The 21908-nt window shown below is 38.6% G+C and overlaps 1 protein-coding gene and 1 pseudogene across 1 annotated transcript; one reads left to right on the top strand and one right to left on the bottom strand.

Moving 5' to 3' along the window:
* Positions 1-1781: 1781 nt before the first annotated feature.
* On the bottom strand, positions 1782-17421 carry LOC133654663 (uncharacterized; annotated as a pseudogene).
* LOC133651538 (uncharacterized) lies at positions 3485-20350 on the top strand. The gene is made up of 4 exons (XM_062049507.1): positions 3485-4262; positions 17053-17593; positions 19447-20014; positions 20108-20350. Exons 3-4 carry the CDS (start codon positions 19469-19471, stop codon positions 20204-20206), a joined length of 645 nt encoding a protein of 214 aa, XP_061905491.1. The 5' UTR covers positions 3485-4262; positions 17053-17593; positions 19447-19468; the 3' UTR covers positions 20207-20350.
* Positions 20351-21908: the final 1558 nt, after the last annotated feature.

Raw genomic sequence — 21908 nt, forward strand, 5'->3', positions numbered from 1 at the left:
GAATGCAACATCGCTCACACACACTAGTTAGATGCTCTTACACATAGTGGTAAAATGCTCGTATACACACTGGTAAGATGCGCTCATACACATAACTGAAATCTTTGCACACATACTACTGAAATTGTTGTCTCTCACACGCACGTGTAAAAAGCACACACACACACACACACAGGTGAAATCCTTTTATACATACTAGTGAAAAATAATTCCAAGTGTGTGTGTGTGTGTGTGTGTGTGTGCGTGAGACAAAAACATTTCAGTAGTGTTTATAAGAGTGTTTCAGTAGTGTATGTAAGAATGTTTCAGTAGTGTTTATCGAGTGTATCAGTAGTGTTTATAAGAGCGTTTCAGTAGTGTTTATAAGAGTGTTTCAGTAGTGTTTATAAGAGCGTTTCAGTAGTGTTTATAAGAGTGTTTCAGTAGTGTATGTAAGAGCATTTCAGTAGTGTTTATAAGAGCGTTTCAGTAATGTTTATGTAGTGGATTGTCCGAAGCTTAAACAGGCAACAAAAGTAGTTTAGTACAACAAATTTATTTACCCATAATCAGAAGTGCAGGTTGAATTAAGTTGGCCGTGCAGACAGACCACATGTTACTCCGGAGCAAACGACACACACAAGCCAAAATCACTGTCGAGTTCCGGTCCTCTGCCATTTTTTATATGTCTCTTGTGCGTCATTGTTTTTTATCTAGTGCGTCATGATTGTTTTGTTTTGGTTTTGTCTGTTCCAAAACAACCTTGTATCTCTTAGTCATATTTGGAAATTCTAAACATTCTGTAGACAGGTTGGCATAACTCCATATTCACCTTTGTCCCACAACTGGTCCATTCAATGGCACAAAATAGAAGAGAATTGAAAATGAGCGGACATTCTTAAAAGACAAGAAATATAGGTCAAAAGGTCAGAAATTCTACGACATACCCTCCTTCCAGGGTCTTAAGTCCCTGGACCAAAACAATTTCTGATGTAGACCACTAAGTTAAATCTCTACCACAGATAGAGGCAAAAACCTAAATGTTTTTATATGAGGCAAAAATTCCGTCTATGACCCTCCTTCAGAGCGATCGCTGTTACCAGCCTGCAGTAAAACCATCTCACAGAACACAATTAGTGGCCTACCCTTTGATTTAGTAAAGGAATAACAAATACTTTGATCATGAACATCATTGAACATAAATAGATTAATGTATATAGACTTATGACTGTAAGACATTTGCAAAAATATTTTTTCCGGCATTTGCAATGAATGTAGTTACCAATTGATTTTGAACACACAACTGAATTTCGTATGAGTCCATGTTCGATTAGTGCTCGTATAGATCAATCAATCAATCAATGTTTATTTATATAGCCCTAAATCACAAGTGTCTCAAAGGACTGTACAAGCCACAACAACATCCTCGGTACAGAGCCCACATACGGGCAAGGAAAACTCACCCCAGTGGGAAGTCAATGTGAATGACTATGAGAAACCTTGGAGAGGACCGCATATGTGGGTAACCCCCCACCCCCCTCTAGGGGAGACCGAAAGCAATGGATGTCGAGTGGGCCTGACATAATATTGTGAAAGTCCAACACATCAGCGAAAGTCCAGTCCATAGTGGGGCCAGCAGGAACCATCCCGAGTGGAGACGGGTCAGCAGCGTAGAGATGTCCCCATCTGATGGACAGGCTAGCGGTCCACCCCGGGTTGGGAGCAGAGTAGAAAAGAAAAGAAAAGAAACGGCAGATCAACTGGTCTAAAAAGGGAGTCTATTTAAAGGCTAGAGTATACAAATGAGTTTTAAGATGAGACTTAAATGCTTCTACTGAGGTAGCATCTCTAACTTTTACCGGGAGGGCATTCCATAGTATTGGAGCCCGAATAGAAAACGGTCTATAGCCCGCAGACTTTTTTTGGGCTCTGGGAATCACTAATAGGCCGGAGTTCTTTGAACGCAGATTTCTTGCCGGGACATATGGTACAATACAATCGTCAAGATAGGCAGGAGCTTGACCGTGTAGTATTTTATACGTAAGTAGTAAAACCTTAAAGTCGCATCTTAGGTGCACAGGAAGCCAGTGCAAGTGAGCCAGTATAGGCGTAATATGATCAAACTTTCTTGTTTTTGTCAAAAGTCTAGCAGCCGCATTTTGTACCATCTGTAATCTTTTAATGCTAGACATAGGGAGGCCCGAAAATAAAACGTTACAGTAATCGAGACGAGATGTAACGAACGCATGGATAATGATCTCAGCATCGCTTGTGGACAAAATGGAACGAATTTTAGCGATATTACGGAGATGAAAGAAGGCCGTTTTGGTAACACTCTTAATGTGTGACTCAAACGAGAGAGTTGGGTCGAAGATAATACCCAGATTCTTTACCGAGTCGCCTTGTTTAATTGTTTGGTTGTCAAATGTTAAGGTGGTATTATTAAATAGATGTCGGTGTTGAGCAGGACCGATAATCAGCATTTCCGTTTTCTTAGCGTTGAGTTGCAAAAAGTTAGCGGACATCCATTGTTTAATTTCATTAAGACACGCCTCCAGCTGACTACAATCCGGCGTGTTGGTCAGCTTTAGGGGCATGTAAAGTTGGGTGTCATCAGCATAACAGTGAAAGCTAACACCGTATTTGCGTATGATGTCACCTAGCGGCAGCATGTAAATACTAAAGAGTGCAGGGCCAAGAACCGAACCCTGGGGAACTCCGCACGTTACCTTAACATAGTCCGAGGTCACATTGTTATGGGAAACACACTGCATCCTGTCAGTAAGATAAGAGTTAAACCAAGACAAGGCTAAGTCTGTCATCCCAATACGCGTTTTGATACGCTCTAATAAAATATTATGATCAACAGTATCGAAAGCGGCGCTAAGATCAGGAAGCAGCAACATAGATGAAGCATCAGAATCCATCGTTAGCAATAGATCATTAGTCATTTTTGCGAGGGCTGTCTCCGTAGAGTGATTTGCCCTGAAACCGGACTGAAAAGGTTCACAGAGATTGTTAGACGCTAAGTGTTCATTTAGCTGCTGTGCTACAATTTTTTAGAGGATTTTCGAGATAAACGGAAGGTGGGACACCGGCCGGTAGTTTACCAGGAGATCAGGATCGAGGTTAGGTCTTTTGAGTAGAGGATGAATAACCGCTTTTTTGAATGCTAGGGGAACAGTACCAGAGGAAAGTGATAAGTTTATAATATTTAACACTGATGGACCTAATAAAACAAAAAGCTCCTTGATAAGTTTCCCAGGAATTGGGTCAAGTAAACATGTTGTTTGTTTTGTCCCATTTACACATTTTGACAATTCCTCCAATGTTATTTAATCAAAGAGAGAGAAACTATTTTGGAGGGCGGTATCCGTCGTATATACCAGACCTGGGCATTGTACGGCCCGCGGGCCGCATCCGGCCCTTTGCGCATCCCTGTCCGGCCCGCATGAGGCCAATCAAAAATTTCAAAATACATTTCAAAAAGTATCTATGTCGAGTGTGCAATACAACGGTGCTGCTTTTGTTTTGAAAAGCGTTATTTGTATTACTTCCGTGTGGACGTATGCGCGTGTGCGATTGTGAGTGAATTGAACGGCGCAATAACAAATTACAAAATAAAGTTTAAAAAACATCTATGTCGTGCGCGCAATACAACTGTGCTGCTTTTATTTTGAAATGTGTTATTCATGCCATATGTCCGGGGGGAACCTGTGAGTGCAGGTGCACAGCGACAAGTGATGAGACGCTAAAAAAAGAAAAGTTGATGACGAATGGCGTGTTTTGGACTGGCAAGTATTTCTTTACATAAATTAATGGTAAAGCCGTGTGCTTAATTTGTGGTACACAGCTTGCTGTGTTTAAAGAATATAATTGTAATCGCCACTACACGAAGAAACACGAGGGAAAATACCGGAATGTGTCTGATGAAGCGCGCGCAAGGGAGGCTGATGCGTTGATGGTAAAACTGCAAACCCAACAAGTACTTTGTGCCATATTTCACACCCCCAGAGATGCAGCCGTCAGGACAAGTTTCGTCATTTCTCACAAAAGCGCCAGAAAAAGTAAGGCGTTTTCTGACGGAGAGTTTATTAAGGAGTGCTTATTGGACTCTGTTGCGCTGTATGCCCGGAGACAAGGACTGTTTTTCGCTAACTTTGGATGAGATCTGTGATGTACGTGACACCTCCAGCTGCTCTTCTTCTTACGTGGGATAACTGCAGACTTTCAAATCACGGAGTAGGTGGCAGCCATGCAGTCAATTAAAGAGACAACCACAGGTAATGACTTGTTCACATAGGTAAATGCGTGTTTGGACATGTTAGGACTGAAATGGGACAAGCTGGCAGGTGTGACAATCCAATCCAATCCACTTTATTTATATAGCACATTTAAACAACAAAATGTTTCCAAAGTGCTGCACAACAATATTAAAAACAATATTCAAATATTATCCTTAGCTCCACCAATGACTGAATAAAAAGAAAAAACAATTACATATAAACCAATATAAAAAACAATATAAAAGAAATATGATTAAAAACTATTTTTAACAACAGATGGTTGTCCAAATCTGATGGGGAAAAATGTTGGACAATGCAGGATAAAGTGACCATCAAAAGCAATCTGCTTTTGTATAAAGTTAAGTGAGGTTAAATTAAATTATTATTATTATTATTAATTATTATTATTATTATCATCATTATTATTTATCTTACGGTATATCAAAAATAATATTGAGCAAAATTTAATTGAAATATTGTCGTGTGGCCCTCCAGCAGTGCTCGGGTTGCTTATGCGGCCCCCGGTGAAAATTAATTGCCCACCCCTGGTATATACAGTCGTATCTGTGTTAATAGAACCCAGTTGTAGCTGAGATGCATTGTCTTTAATCTCTTTTCTAATGACTTCAATTTTCTTATTAAAGAAATTCATAAAGTCATCTGCTGAGTGGGTGGAGCTACTGGGAGGAGTCCCTTGTTGGGTTAGCGATGCAACTGTACTAAACAGAAATTTAGGATCATTTTTGTTGAGGTGGATGAGATTTGAGTAATATTTAGCTTTAGCTGAGGTAAGCATGCGTTTATAAGTTATTAAACTATCACACCATGCTTGATGGAAAACCTCAAGTTTAGTCGCACGCCATTTGCGTTCCAGCTTTCTACATGATAATTTCTGGGCTTTAGTTTCTTCTGTAAACCATGGGGTACGCCTTTTAGGGGCCCTTTTTAGTTTTAGCGGTGCTACACTATCAATGGTGTCGCGCAGGGCGTCGTTAAAGTTGTTAGTGAGGTTATCAATAGAGCCCACATAATTTGGGAATGGTGCCATTACCGAAGGCAGTAGGTCAGTTAGAGTCGTCGTTGTGGCAGCATTAATGTTGCGGCTGCTATAGTAGTTATTATTATTATTATTAGTTTGTTGACAATGAGTCAGAACTTCAAATTTTTTAAGGTAATGATCGGACATTACTTTAGTGTACGGGAGTATCGTAACTTTAGAGGTGGTGATACCCCTAACAAGCACTAGATCTATCGTATTACCGTTGCGATGTGTGGGTTCATTTATTATTTGTGTAAGACCACAGCTATCAATTATAGTCTGGAGCGCCACGCATGGAGGGTCCGATGGGGTATTCATATGGATATTAAAGTCCCCCATTATGATTATATTGTCGGCGTGCGTCACTAGATCAGCAACAAACTCTGGGAATTCACTGATGAAGTCCGAATAGGGCCCAGGGGGGCGGTAGATAACAGCCAGGTGGAGAGGCAGCGGTGTGACAAACCTCAAAGTGAGCACCTCAAACGAGTTATATTTATTATTTAGGTTAGGTGTAAGATTATAGTTTTCATTGTATATTAGTGCGACACCCCCTCCCCTTTTAAGAGGTCGGGCAACATGTGTATTGGTATAGTTAGGAGGAGATGCCTCATTTAGCGCAAAAAAATCGTCTGGTTTGAGCCAGGTCTCGGCGAGACCAACGACGTCAAGTTTGTTGTCTCTAATGACTTCATTAACTAATAACGTTTTGGAAGATAATGATCTTATGTTTAAAAAGCCCATATTATAGGTAGTGGGCTGTTTTGAGGATTGTTTGTTGAAATTATCCGAAGTAGCAATATTAATAATGTTGCGTTTATTATGCGTATTGCACTTTAAATAGTTTCGACCATATCTAGGAATTGATACGACGGGGATATTCAGATTGTTTGCTTGATGTTGCGATAAACTGAACGCATCATAGTTAGCTACCTCAGTACAATGTATGTCTGCCTCTGACACGGTCACAAAAGAAAAAACATTATGTGAGTTGTGTTTTATTCTAGTATAGATGGCTCGGTGGTGCCTCAGTCTGGTGGCCTGCCGACACCTCGTTGGGCTTTTGGCTGCCTTGGTGAAGAAAGAGATCCACTCAAACAGTCTGTCTCTGTCTCTCTTTGGAGTGTGGTTCAGTCCATTGGGCAGACTGTGCAATGGCATGTGCGCGCTGGCCGCTTTGGGGAAAAGCTGAGAAAAAGTTGGAGCTGTGGGGGCTTTGGGGAAGGCGGGGGCAGAGTATGGGGCGTGGGGCTTTGGTCCAGGCCCTCGGCTTGCTTCCGGGCCTCCTTCCACAGCTGCTGGAATCCCGACGGACACATATTGGCTGGCAACCTTAGTCGTTCTCGTCATCGCTGGCAAGGTGTTGTCTCTCCTCTCGGTTCCTTCCAGTCAGGTATCGGGTGTTGGTCCTGGATCGGCTTTGACCGTGCCCCTCTTAGCGAGTGCAAGGGAATCTGGAGTGGTTGCTTTCATCCTCAAATCTGCACAGAGGAACTGGCACACAAATTCTACATTTTGCAAACTTACCATTTTGGTCTCATGGTCTTTCCACCTTCCTAGGAAGCTGCTGGTCCTGAGAAGTGCTGATCTTGTGACTGAAGAAGATTAACCTGTTTTCTTAAAATAGGTGCCGTTGTTTGACCTAATCTTTTTGGGGAAACCATGTCGGGATATTAGATCATTCACAAAACATTTAATTACTGAATTGGCACCCTCCTTTGAGGTTGGGGTTGCTTCCGCCAACCACTGCAATTGTCAATCTAAATCATTACGTACCTTTATCCTTGTACCGGATTGATCATATCGATTAAATAAAACCTCAACACGCTCAAACTTGACCCAATCCAAACTCACCTCCCCCCTCTGTCCCTCTCACAGGGACAGTGTTAGTCGTAGTAATAGTAATAGTAGTAGTAGTAGTAGTATCAGTAGTTTCAGAAACATCCAAGAAAAAGAAAAGGCAGCTGATAGTCAAGTGCAGCAAGAACAGAGGCGGAGGACAGGTCATGTTTGAGGTCACTGTTCGCTTTTGCAATAGTACTTTGATATTTTACAACACCTAGTGAATTATTGTGGCCTCAATAATTCACTAAATAGTTGTATTTAATTTAGTCTATCTATGATGGGACAATGCACAGAAACATTAAGTTCAGAAACAGATATGTTCTGTACCAGATTATATCTAAATAGCTACTTTCCATCTGTAGTCCCTGGCTACCTAAATTAAAGGGATCCACAAATCAAGCAATAGAATTATGACACTAATTAATCATAATAAATATATACATTCATAATAATCAATAATTAATCAAAAAATAATCATACTGTAGCATGTAATCAAATTTAGGAAAGTCATAAAATGCCCCTTCATGGACACATTCTTAATATACAATACAACCACACCTTATTTACATCATCACACAAAGACAATGCATGCTCTTGTTCACATCTGTCATCATTCGTAACAACAACCAATATTTTAACAGCCATACCTCACAATCTACAACAAAAATGCTATCATGGATAAATATAATACTCATTAAATTGATGTGTCAACATAATGCCCCTCTTAGTGACCGTGTGAGCAGCCTTGATTGCTCCAAAGCCACCTTTTAACTTCAAATTTTCTATTCCTTTTGTTATAACGGGGAGAAGGCTAATTGGTCTGTACATGTTCTGGTCTTCTTTATTTCCTGCTTTATGGATTTAATTATAGTAGCAGTTTCTCGACATGATAGGGAAAGTGTTTTCCGTTATTAATTTATTTATCAATCGTCGTTATACGAGCAATGATACAATCCTTATATGTTTTTAGGAAGATAGTGTCCAACCCATATATATATCTCTAGATCGTGAGTCTGATAATGCAGTGAAGATTTTGTTTAACTTTGTTTCATTTGTTAATTCTAAAATTAGTCCATCCTGAATAAATGACAATTATTTGCACTGGTTTTGAGGGACTTTTTATTCAGGGTTTGTACAGACTGGATGAAATGTTCATTAAAATGATTACTTATGTCCAGACTGTCTGCAATAGTAGCGCCATTGATATTTAATGTTATAGTGTTGTTTCTTGTTTGCTCTCTTTCCGTAAGTTTTTTTTTTTGTTTGTTTTCCATAACTTTCTAATGTTCCCTTTTGCAGCTTTGATTAATTCTAAGTGAAAGTCAGCCTTAGACTTCCGCATAAACATTGTAACTTTGTTCCTCAAAACTTTTAAAATCATACGATCTGCATTTAGACCTGGTATAATTGCTCTTATGAGAGCTGAGTCCTCATGTCTTTATTAGAATCCAAATTGTTTTATTAATCCAATGGTATTTTTATTTTAGCACTCTTCTTTCTGGTTTTGTATTCGTGTATTTACAGATGATCTCTTTGATTTTTGTCATCCAATTGTAATTCTAGTAGGGCTGCTTATCATTTGTATCATGTAGAAGCCGTTTATAATATCCTTAAGTTTCTTTCTACGCGTCTTATTTAACCAGTCCAGGTTAACGTCCCCCATGACGTTCAATTCTTTCATACTATGCTGTTTGAGGATGTCTGAAAATGAATCAAGAAAAATGTCTTTAGCTGTGGTCGGTCTGTATACTACAATTACCTTGAAATACATTTCTGAGGAAAATGTGATTTTAATTTCAACATACTCAAATTGATCTACTTTTAATGTTTTCCCTTTCATAAATCATAATTCCTCCCCCCTTTTCACTCGATCTGTCTTTTCTGTAATCTTGTCCCCCGGGACATTAATTAGAACGAAAGGTGTTGTGGGTTTTAACCATGTGTCTGATAGACAAGGTAATCCGGATTAGAGTCTGACAGTAACTGCTGTATTTGTTCAGTATGTTTCCTGTGGTAGAAAGTTTAATAATGCGGACACGTTTGTTACTGAATACTTTCTACAGACTTCTGTCTCTCTGCGACTTTGTGTATGTAATAAGCAACTATAAATATTTGATATGCTTAAATGTTATTTTAGCTCAGCTGTCGTGTAGCTGCTAGCTCCTTGTAGCCTACAGCAGGAATGTCCAAATTGCAGCCCATAGCTATGTTTTTAACAGACAACCGAAATAATTGAAAATGTGGTATTTGCGTATCGGTTCAATCAGCGGCAGCTACGCCCTGTTTTATCATTTGACCTAAATGTTTTGTTTCGTAGGCAGGACAGAGAGCAAAGGAACAATGTGGGTCATTAGTTGTCCATCTTATACCATTCTAATTGTTGTAAGGATAGTTCACATGAGCGGCCATACCTTGAGTCCCACCATATATAAGAGTCAAAAGGCTCCTATTATGAGTCGTCTAATTGGTGATCATACACTTTGGCGGTTTGGGTGGCACGGGACACGGACGCACCTCAGTCAGCCAGTGCTAGGACAGTTGGAGCAGTCCCCGTCCTCCATTCGTTCCTGGGAGGCGTCCCCAGTAGTTGTCAGCTGATGTCGTGCTGTCAGGCAACATCAGGAAGTTCCTTCTGTGCGGTATTGAATTGTCAGGGCACAGTTCGTAAGCAGGTCATTACAAGGTGTGTGCAGGTTGACCACAAAAGGAATGCTTCAAAGATTGTGTTGAACATTGTCCGTTGACACTTATGTCCAGCAGGGGTCTGTTTGTATCCTGCTGTTCGTCCTGCTGTCATACCTGTATTTTTTGTGAGCATGTTCTGGCTACAACTTTGGAGCTTGTCTTGTTCAGAGAAGTTGGCAGTCCCCCTGATGCATATCCTTTCCACCCTCGCTTGACCTAGCACAACCGTGGCTACCACCCAAGTCCGTCTGTATGGTTTTACGTTTTGTTGAGGTTTTTTCCTCCAGAATTTGGAACTCAAAACATGTACACCCATCGTTTTCATATCCTCTCAGTTAGTTCAATTTTGCATATCACGTTTTAAAATTACAGTCTTAACTATCCCATTAAATGCTAATCAATAACCTTAATTCAAAGATTATACGTACTACTTCATGTGTATTTAAGTACCCTTTTAATTCACTTAAAGATTATCTATAAGTTAATTTAAACTATCATTTGTCTATCAGTAGGCGCGAGCAAGCTGTCATGCTTGCACTCTGACCTCCCGCTGTGCGTGATATTCTCCAAAACAAAAGAATATTTTTATTCACGTTTCTCCTTATCTTTTCTTTCACACTAGTCAAAACATGCACACACACCCATTGTTTTGTGCCAGCTGTTGTGATATCGCAGCACAAACACCTCACAAGGCCACCTCCCAGACGTATGGTGAAATGCAATGTCTAATTAAAAATATAAATTACTCCAAACTAAAAATGTCAGACTGCACTTTAAAGTTACTTTTATTAAATTAATTTCCAAACTAACCACCACCACAGCAGACATCTTCCTCAATCCTATCCCAATACTCCCATAAATTAGAAAGTGTTTCACAACAGTGGTTAAGTAGTTATTTTAAGTAATAGATCTCAATATGTAGAAATTAATAAGACTAAATCTTTACCAGAAAGAGTAACTTGACAGAGTATATGAACTAACTTCTTGAGAATAATAATTGATCATAAATATGTTGGAAGCCACATATTGAACATATTAAAGAAAAATATCCAAATCCATTGCTATTCGGTATAAAGTAAAACACATGCTGAATAAGAAATGTCTGCACATGTTATATTATTCCTTTATTTTTCCACATGTAATATTGTTTTGAAGTTTGGGGAAATGTTTGTAGAAGAAATATAGACCCACTACTTAAACTTTAAAGGCTCATTTCAATATTACACAAAGCATTATTGTTATGATCATACCAATCTATTTTTTATAAGTCATAATGTGTTAAATGTTCAGATAATTTAATTTTAAAACAATGGCAATTATGTTTCCGAGTAAAGAACAACAGCCTTCCAGTTTGTATTCTTAGCTTGTTTACATTATGAGGAGAAAACTATCATTTACGGGGGATATTGATTTTTAAAATAGGTCAAGTAAAATTAAAATAAAAACACAAATGTATTTCAGTTTTAGGAGTTAAATGATGTACCATCTTTAGTGATGAGCTGAACACATGTAGTTTTTTGTTATGGTTTAAGAGACCCTTGAAAAGTAAAGTTTCTTGAACATTATAAAATATAGTAACAATTACTTTCATCTTTTAACATTGATGTTCCAGGTAATTTAATGTTCAGTAAATGTATATCATAGGCCAATATAAGCTTTGGCTTCCGCCTATTCTTTTTTCGGTCATTCTTTTTGTTTTCTTTTTTCTGTGTGTAAATGTGTATGATTGTTAATATGTCTAATTTACTGTTAAACTGCCCACACAAATTGGTTGATGGTTGATTATATGACCAAAATAAACCTATTTCATTTATTCATTCATTATCTATCGCACTCATAGTTGTATTCCATTTTGCATGTAATTATTCCTATTGATTTCTTCCCATTTCACTCAAACAACTAAACAAACAAACAAATAAACAAACTTGCAGCTAACCACAATCAACAGAATACCATGTACGAATACCTTCATTTGTCACTTTCTCATCTTTTCTTCATTTTCGTTTTCCTTTACAAACAACATCCTGTATCCATCTCTTCCTTACACTTCACACAATGTTTCTATTTTCTGTTCTCCTAGAAACCATTCACATAACGTAAGGTTATAAACATCCTTTTCCCATATTTTCTCAAACCATCCTCATCACCCTCAATCTGTTTTTTCACCTGCTCTCTCTTCCTCTCTCTCTCACTTTCTCTCCTTCTCTCACAATACAAACACAATCATCCAAAATAATCAGTCTTATAAAATAATTTTAGCTTTAGATATGATTTAGGGCAGTGGTTTTCAACCTTTTTTCCCAGTAAAATTTAAAAAAAATAAAAAAATACAGCATAATGTCATCATTTTCTGATTTATTAAATTGTATAACAGTTCACCATATTGCTCATTTGTTGTGGTCTTACTTGACTTATTTGGACAAAAAAAATAAAATAAGAATAACTAAAACGTTTTAAAAATTAAACAAGTGATTAAATTATAATAAAGATTTCTATACATATAATCAATCATCAACCTTCTTTGGATATTGTAATAGAGATCCTACTGGGCTCGTGAACTTAATTCTAAATATTTATTTTGTTGAAGAATTATTCTTCTATAATTATATTTATAAAGGATTTTGAATTGTCGCTATTTTAAAATATTTAAAATCTCAGGTACCCCTTGGCATACCTTCAAGTACCCCCCTTTTTTGTCCGGGCGGAAACACCATACCCTCCTTTGAGAACTACTGGTTTAGCCTATAAAAAATCCTTTGTCTCATACATCATTAGACTGTATGGTTCCTCCTTGGGGGGGCTAGGATGACAGGGAATGCAAAACAATAACAGTACAATACTTTTTTATATCATGGTCGTTAATGCCTAGTTTCTCTTATTATATTCTTATTTTACTGTTCTCTTTTTATTCTCCTTGTAATATTTTTCTATTTTGTTTCCATTTATACCCTTATTAGTTACTGTTTACTTTTTACTTCTTCTTCCTGAGGGAACTCTCCTGAAGGAATCAATAACGTTTTATCTGTCTATCTATCTATCTATCTATTACTAACCCGAGCACAATTCATGACGTCATGCTCATCTTGCAGACAGTTATTTCCATTTAGTTTTATTCTCTACATGTAATTCTACGTGCACCAATGTCACATAGAAATTTGCTTTCTTTGTTATTTATTTACATTATTATTTCTGGTTTACTTGCTGTCTGTTTACTTAAGTTCTCATTTTTTGGTCTGTCTTCCTTCTGATTAGAATTTGTTTAACGCTTCTCTACGTTTTGTTTTGACTAAGGCGCTGAGTGTTGGCGACTCTTATCTGTACTTCTTCAGACTACATGTTTCACAGTTTGAACAGATGTTTTTTAGAAGTCTTGGAATATAAATTAAACTTTTACTTCATCGTGATTATTCTTGAAATATTTAAAATGTCAATATAATTAAATAATCATTTTACCTTTATTAAATTTAATTCAATTTTATTTAATGTGTTTGCTATATCATTATTAATTCAAAGCTACAATGTGTTCTAATCTATGATGTGCGTGCGTGTGTGTTTGTCTCAAATTCCACACAGGAACTGGATGGATCAGATAAGCAACAAGGCTGTTCAATACAATATATTACACACATAATTAATGACTAATGAATTTAACAATGCTTCAATGTCCCAGTCTAAATGTATGTATTGATATTTAAATGTTTATTTATTCATATACAGTATATTTTATTTTTCCTATTATCAAAACCAACCTGTCAGCCTTCTCTTCAGATTTGCGTACAGCTGTCCACTATATATATATATATATATATATATATATATATATATATATATATATATATATATATATATATATATATATATATATATATTTTTTTTTTTTTTTTAAAACTAGCTCAAAGCTAATCTAATCCAATGCTATGCTAACTCAATGCTAACCTATCTTAATGCTAACCTAGCTCAATGCTATCCTAGCTCAATGCTATCCTAACATTGTCACACCTCTTCGGCCCACGCCTCACGCAGCTGTCACTCACACAGCCTCGTCACACGCACACATCCCTTATCTTAAAATGTCTTCCAGCAGGGCCTCCTTTTTTTTTTTTTTTTTTTTTCAAACCACAGTGTCACACAGTTACAATCACCAGCACAGTTAAAAGTAAATGCAACGGACAACTATTTTTCTCATCCAGAAGCACAGCTGTATCATATCAGAACCTTAATAATAAGAACAACATTTATCATTCACTCTTAGATGGACAAACAGTCAAGTTTAAGGAGGGTATTCTGGACTTCCCTGCTTAGGCTGCTGCCCCCGCGATCCAACCTCCGAGAGCGGAAAGAGATAATTAAATGGATAGATCATTCACTCATATGTTTTCTGTACATAAACTTTGTCTACTTTCTCACAAGCACACACATTTTAGACAATTTCCCAACTTTTACAGATAGCGGGGCTGTGAGAAAAAGCGTGAAGGGAGGTTGCGAGAGGGGGGGGGGGGGGGGGGGAGGGGGGAATTAAACCAGATTAGAAACCAGGTGCTACACAAAAGTTATTAAATTACGCATATATCTAAATGTACCAACATAAACTGACTCACTCAATACACACACATTTCAGCATTCATCATTATACACACACATTGTTAAATTACCATACCACCCCATGTCCGGACAAATATAAACAACTAATGCACGCGTGCTTTTGTGGAATCGGCCGTCTCATATCACAAAAACCAGGTTCCATCATTGCTCATACAACGGCGATTAACCCGTTTCATTGGAGCAGCACCTGCGTTATCAAACTGACCAACACAGAAAAAACCTGGCCTAACGCCCAGTAGGACCACGGGGAATCACCCTACAATCCTACAGACTCGTGTCTGGTCAGTCCATACAGTTTCACCAAGTTTCACCAAAGCTCTACCATATGCAGCCCGATCAATACCTGTCTATTTGCAGCAAATTTCCAAATTCGTTGTGACAGCTATCCGCTCAGTTGATCTCCTTTACCGGAGTCAATGAGCGGTCACCTATAAGAGGCTTTTCCCACCGCTGCAGTTTCCACATAAACAGATATGTCGCACCTTCATAGACGTCATCAATTTATATGGGCCAAATATCCCACCAGTTAGCAAATCTTGCCTATAATTTAGCTGTATCCAACTCTGACTAATCTGATGCACTTGCAGCAAGAAGCATCCTCTGCCCACAACGACAGAGGATGAAGAGGTTAAAAGAAATTTTTCGTCTCACATCGTCTATGCTTCAAAAACACTCCAAACCACCAAAATTCTATTAACAATCCCCTTATAGCTAAAAACAAGAAATCACAAGTTTTCAACAAACACACAGACAAATGATCACATATAAAACAACTCAATCCAACCATAATTTACCCCATTCCAGGTTGTTTTTGGAGAACCTGACTAAACCTATCTTTTATCAAAAATAGATTCAGCAATTAGTCTTATCGATCCGGCTCTCTCCAGGCAGAAAATGTTTACATTTTAAAGCAAACTGCTTACCTTGCGCGTGCAAGCGTTGTCTGCCTGACAGAGAGAGCGGGAGCGGCTGTCGACCTGTAGCTTCTAAACCATCCTGTTCGTGACGCCAATTTGTGTAGTGGATTGTCCGAAGCTTAAACAGGCAACAAAAGTAGTTTAGTACAACAAATTTATTTACCCATAATCAGAAGTGCAGGTTGAATTAAGTTGGCCGTGCAGACAGACCACATGTTACTCCGGAGCAAACAAGACACACACAAGCCAAAATCACTGTCGAGTTCCGGTCCTCTGCCATTTTTTATATGTCTCTTGTGCGTCATTGTTTTTTATCTAGTGCGTCATGATTGTTTTGTTTTGGTTTTGTCTGTTCCAAAACAACCTTGTATCTCTTAGTCATATTTGGAAATTCTAAACATTCTGTAGACAGGTTGGCATAACTCCATATTCACCTTTGTCCCACAACTGGTCCATTCAATGGCACAAAATAGAAGAGAATTGAAAATGAGCGGACATTCTTAAAAGACAAGAAATATAGGTCAAAAGGTCAGAAATTCTACGACGTAAGAGCATTTCAGTAGTGTTTATATGAGCGTTTCAGTAGTGTTTATAAGAGCATTTCAGTAGTGTATGTAAGAGCATTTCAGTAGTGTTTATAAGAGTGTTTCAGTAGTGTTTATAAGAGTGTTTCAGTAGTGTTTATAAGAGTGTTTCAGTGGTGTTTTTTAGAGTGTTTCAGTAGTGTATGTAAGAGCATTTCAGCAGTGTTTATAAGAGTGTTTCAGTAGTGTTTATAAGAGTGTTTCAACAGTGTGTATAAAATAAAAACATTTCAGTTGTTTATGTGAGAGCATTTCAGTAGTGTATGTAAGAGGTAATTCTGAATAATGTCCCTAACGGCCCCTCATATTTTCATTCACACATCTTGACGGTGTACAAAGTGACTGCTTTAGTGATTGTTCTCCACTGTGCTTCTTTCTCATCATACATGCCTTGTGTAAATGATTTCACTACCATAAGTTGCTATATAGTCGGAGTTGGTTTATTTGTCTTCTTCGCCTCGCAAACATTTGCATTTCACACACACGATTGGAGGCTTTGGTTCAGATGCTGGAGTAAGTTATTTATGCTGCTGCCTTTTTTAAACAAACTCTGCCGTGTGCAGTCGTTTGTTCCACGCCTGTTGCCGCAAAACCAAACTACTGACAACACTTTTCTTTTGTTTGGAACAAACATCTCGCTTTCGTTAGCATTAGCCATGTTTTGCTAAGTGTGCCGCTAAGGAAATAAGGAGGAGGTTGGAAGCTATGGAAGCTCCGGGGGGCTAAAAGTATGGCGTAGCCGGAGGATAACTTTTCAAATCGTCTGCAACAAAAAATTTGAACTTCTCGTTATATTGCCCAGGCCTTGGTTCACTACATTGCCAAAGCCATGCTGCCCTTTATTACTGTTGAAAAACTAGCATTTAAAAAAACGCTGCAAACATTTCACAGACATTTCTCATGTTGTCATTGCATATGACCTGTTAATACATGTGTTTATACTGTAGTGTTTATATTGTTACTCTGCACTTTTGTTTATAAAGGTCATAACTCTATTGTAAGTAAATAATGTACAACTGCACATCTGCCTTCATGTTCAATATTGAAGTGCAGCTTTGTATGAACGTTTAAACAGGATTGAATGTGTGTAATAATAAGCTGTTTGTTTGACGCAGGACATGGTGGGTCCAGACAGGCGCGGCGGGTACCAGCACGTCTGCCGTTTGGCCACTGCCCTTGTTAAGCTGCGGCCCCACCTGTTTGTACGGCCTCAACAGGAGAGGCGGATTGTCAAATTTTGGTGGAAGCTGCCAGAGACAGACAGAGTTTCGGTCAGCCTTCCACCCCGCCACAAGCCAAACCACTTGAAAGGGGTGAACAGCGTAAAACAGTTTGTGTGCAAGACAATTTATTTTATTTTCGGTTGTTCATTTTCACATTTGTCTCACCAGTGTGACTTTGGTGTTCTTTCCATCTAGTCTGTTCATCGAGCAGGGTGCCGAAGTGGCACACTCTCCAGACAGCAGCAGGTTGGTGGAGGCCATCTTCATTCAGCTGTGCAGCCTCCACAGTCAGGGGCACAGCATTAACGGGTTCCGGATCAGCCGTTGGGGACTGGTCTTGCGGGATTACACACGTATTCGGAAGAATCTGTGCCATCAGAGCTGCTGGCCCCATTCATCTCGTGGAGGTCAACCACCGCTCGCTCTCACAATGGTAACGCTTGTGTAATAATTAGGGCTGTCAAATGATAACATTTAATCAGATTAATCACATTTTGGAATTTGAATTAATTATGATTATTCACAGGTGATTACCGTATTTTTCGGACTGTAAGTCGCAGTTTTTTTCATAGTTTGGCCGGGGGTGCGACTTATACTCAGGAGCAATGTTCCCTCTAATTTTTAATGTTTGTGAGCAAACGCACAAACTCCCTGAGCATTCAGTGGAGCACATGTGAGCAACATCAGACGTGCACACAGTGGCCTCACCAGCGTCACACCTGTCCCAAACCTGACATCATAACAATTTAAATGTTTTATTAAAATAATTTTCTGATATAAGTGATTTTGCCCTCTTACAATGACAATAAAAAAAAAAAAAAGGTTTTTCATGACCTAGTATTGTTTGTCTGGCTGCGGGTCCTGCCTTTAAAAGAAATGTTACCCCTTTCAGAGATTACATTTAGTTCCTGTAACTTTCTGTCTGTAAAATACATCTTTTTATTAGCATTTATGAAATCTAGTGACAATATTTCATGAATAATATCCTTAGATTAACATTCTTAATAAATGGCAGTAAAATAAGCACACATCTGATTGAGGAGTCAGAGTGTTACAACCTGGCATTTACACATTGTGTGGCGTTGGGGTTGTCCGGCTTTTTGTGTGGCCATAAACACAACACTGGCTAAGTGCCATGAGTGCGTGTGTTGGTGCAGGTGAGACAGAGCGAGCGGCTTCTGTTGAAACGACGGATGACAAAGTTGGTTTAAGCCTGGTTTGTATGGCAGAAAATTACCAGTTTTTATAGATAAAAGTTTTTTTACTCTTGTTTTTGGTGTGGTTACAAACAGTTTTGCTCAATAAAGTGATTGATGGAATTCCTGTCCGTAAAGTGTCTCGACAGACGACAATTGAACTGTGTTGACAAATATTGTTTTATTCATTGGGGCCACTCTTTTTGTCACTTGTCACTCATAGAGTTGCATTGCAAAATCATACAGAATAAATTGTAATGTGTTCATTTTGTTTAAAGTTCAGATGGGATTTTTGATTTTCTGCGCGGCATTAATTTGCTGTTGCTTAGAGGACGCGTGTGCACTGCGCAATTGCGCAGGCGCGCACCTTAGAGGGAACGTTGCTCAGGAGCGACTTATGTGTGAAATTATTAACACATTACCGTAAAATATCAAATAATATTATTTAGCTCATTCACGTAAGAGACTAGACGTATAAGATTTCATCGGATTTAGCGATTAGGAGTGACAGATTATTTGGTAAACGTATAGCATGTTCTATATGTTATAGTTATTTGAATGACCCTTACCATAATATGTTACGTTAACATACCAGGCACCAGTTGGTTATTTATGCGTCATATAACGTACACTTATTCAGCCTGTTGTTCACTATTCTTTATTTATATGAAATTGCCTTTCAAATTTCTATTTTTGGTGTTGGGTTTTATCAAATAAATTTTCCCAAAAAATGCGACTTATATGTGTTTTTTTCCTTCTTTATTATGCATTTCCGGCCGCAGCAACTTATACTCCGAAAAATACGGTACTCTCTTGCATAGTTAATTTTTGCTTAAGAAAAGACCCCAATATTTCTGCACAGCAAGGAACATTTTTAAACTTTGTAATTGAAATACATGTCATTTATTTGCATAAAACTTTGTAACAGTTTTATCTTAAGTTCTTAGCCTTAGCGTGTAAGGTAAAAGTGCTTGTAAGGTGAAAATTAATTGCATGATTAATTTAAGTGTGTTCGTGATTAATGCAATAATTTTTTGTGATTAATCTGATGATGGTGCAAATGTTTATAAATGTTTACACACACACACAGGTTCAACAAGAGGCACAAGGACATGTCCACTGCTGATGTCAGTGCAACAGTGCCAGCACCGATTTCGGAGGCAATGACGAAAGAGTCACTTCCTGCAGCCAAAGGATGGATTGCAGAGGTCACCCACCCCCGTGAATCACCAAATTATGAGCATCTAGCTGACACATCTGGCCTGGCATCGACACTGGGCGCGCCTGTCGTGCCAAAGCTCTATCGTGCTATTGCGTGCCGTGCTGCTCCTTTATCCCCCACTTTTGCTGCTGCATCCTCCACCTGTGTTGCTGCCGCCGCATCGGCCACATCTGCTGCTGCTGCCACCACGTGCGCCTCCACTAAGATACCACGCTCAACAGCCTGGTATAGCAAAAAGAAGGCTCTCAACCAAGGATTTATCAACGCCCTTCCACCGAAACATAATGAGTGTTTCAGATGCAAGCTTTGTGGCTTTCCCAAGAACAAGGAGCATGGCCACAGTCGCTACAGAAACGAGACCTTCTGCTCACGTTCCCAGGGGCTTTCGGTGGAGGAGTGGCTAGCTGAGAAGAGGAGCCAGAAAACTCCAAGACAGGTAATGGTGTTGTATGTTTAAGATTGTTGCTCTTGCCTTTGACTTGCACTACTTCTACTTGTTTTACCGATTGCTTAATCTTGTCACCCACAGAGGCAAATCCAGCACATGAGGGGCGTTCGCCAATTGCAACCAAGAACAATAGACACTACTAGCCGACTGCGGAAAATGTTGCCAAAGCCGCAACTGTAATCCTTGTGGGCCTGATTTTAAAAAGGCATTGTTTATTGTCTTCTTTTTTAATTATGTACATTATAATGTACGTTATTGAATTGTGTATTGTGTCCCTCTTGTACATTAACATGTACATTATTTTACTATTGTCTTTCTTGGCAATTAATCACTTCAATTTACTGAAGGTTTGCGTGTACTAAAACACATGCAAACCTAATAGCACAAGCAAAGCTGATCCACGTATTTGGACTGACAGAAATAGAAAATATTAGACATGTTGTCTATTCAGCAATTTCCTTTTCATCATTTTATAGCTACTGGATGACTTAAAGGAGAACTGCACTTCTTGTGGAATTTTGTTCACAATCCTAATGAGAGACAAGAAGACAAAAGGTTTTGGAGTTTTTTTGCATATTTAATTTGTAAAAATCGGCTAGTTATTGGTGGCTGCAAATGCAGTGATGCGAGCAATCCAATCTGCCGCTAAATCACTTTTAATGCATCCAAAAATCACCAAAAATACTTCATTTACATTCCGTAACCTGTATAATAACCAAGCTGTACTGACATTGTTATTGTAAGAGCGAACACTAAATAACTTTTTCTAGCATAGTAGCACGTCGTCTTGGGACGTAAGCTAGCTATGGCAAGATATCAATCAATCAATCAATCAATGTTTATTTATATAGCCCTAAATCACAAGTGTCTCAAAGGGCTGCACACGCCACAACGATAAGCTAGCTTTTGCGTCGGCAGGTGAATTGCTTTTGAGTTTTTACTGCAAAACACAATGTGATAGAACACCAATCTGTACTGACTGGAAAAACATGAAAAATCATTTTACAGTATCTGTAAAGTATTAGCCCACATTTCATGTTTTGTTTGTACACAGTGTATGTAACTGTAATATCAGGCATGATGATCAATATATTAGTGACTCACTCAATGGACCGTTGTCTGTTTGTTGCAGCTGGCTGGGGAAGTTTTTTCAAGTTGAATTTGGGTGTGCACGCCATATATGTCCACATAGCTTGGCTCCAAGTTCCACATTTATACCCACAAGTCACGCCAACCTCACTCTCTGTGCTTCCGTCTGTTCTAACGTTTCACCCTCTCTTCGTGCTTGCTTCTCTAAGCAGTAGTTAAACCTCGGTGTTTTCAGCTTAAAAAAAATAAGGTTGTGAATCCTCATTTGTCCAAAAATAGTTGTCTTCATTGTCTGTTACCAAGTCTGCCATGATTAGAAACACACTCGCGTTTGTTGCCGGAAGTAGGAACACACATTTGTTGCCAGAAGTGCGCTGCTATGGAAATGGAAATATTGCGCTGAGGTAAGAAGTTCCCGTGATACAAAACCCAAAACCAGTGAAGTTGGCACGTTGTGTAAATCGTAAATAAAAACAGAATACAATGATCTGCTAATCTTTTTCAACCTATATTCAATTGAATAGACTGCAAAGACAAGATACGTAATGTTTGAACTGGTAAACTTTGGGTTTTTTGCAAATATTAACTCATTTGGAATTTGATGCCTGCAACATATTTCAAAAAAAGCTGGCACAAGTGGCAAAAAAGACTGAGAAAGTTGAGGAAAGCTCTTCAAACACTTATTTGGAACATCCAACAGGTAAACAGGCTAATTGGGAACAGCATCTTCCATGAAATGTTCAGTCATTCACAAATAAGGATGGGGTTAGGGTCACCATTTTGTGAACAAATG

Source organism: Entelurus aequoreus, linkage group LG01, assembly GCF_033978785.1.
Source record: "Entelurus aequoreus isolate RoL-2023_Sb linkage group LG01, RoL_Eaeq_v1.1, whole genome shotgun sequence".
Classification (NCBI taxonomy): Eukaryota; Metazoa; Chordata; class Actinopteri; order Syngnathiformes; family Syngnathidae; genus Entelurus; species Entelurus aequoreus.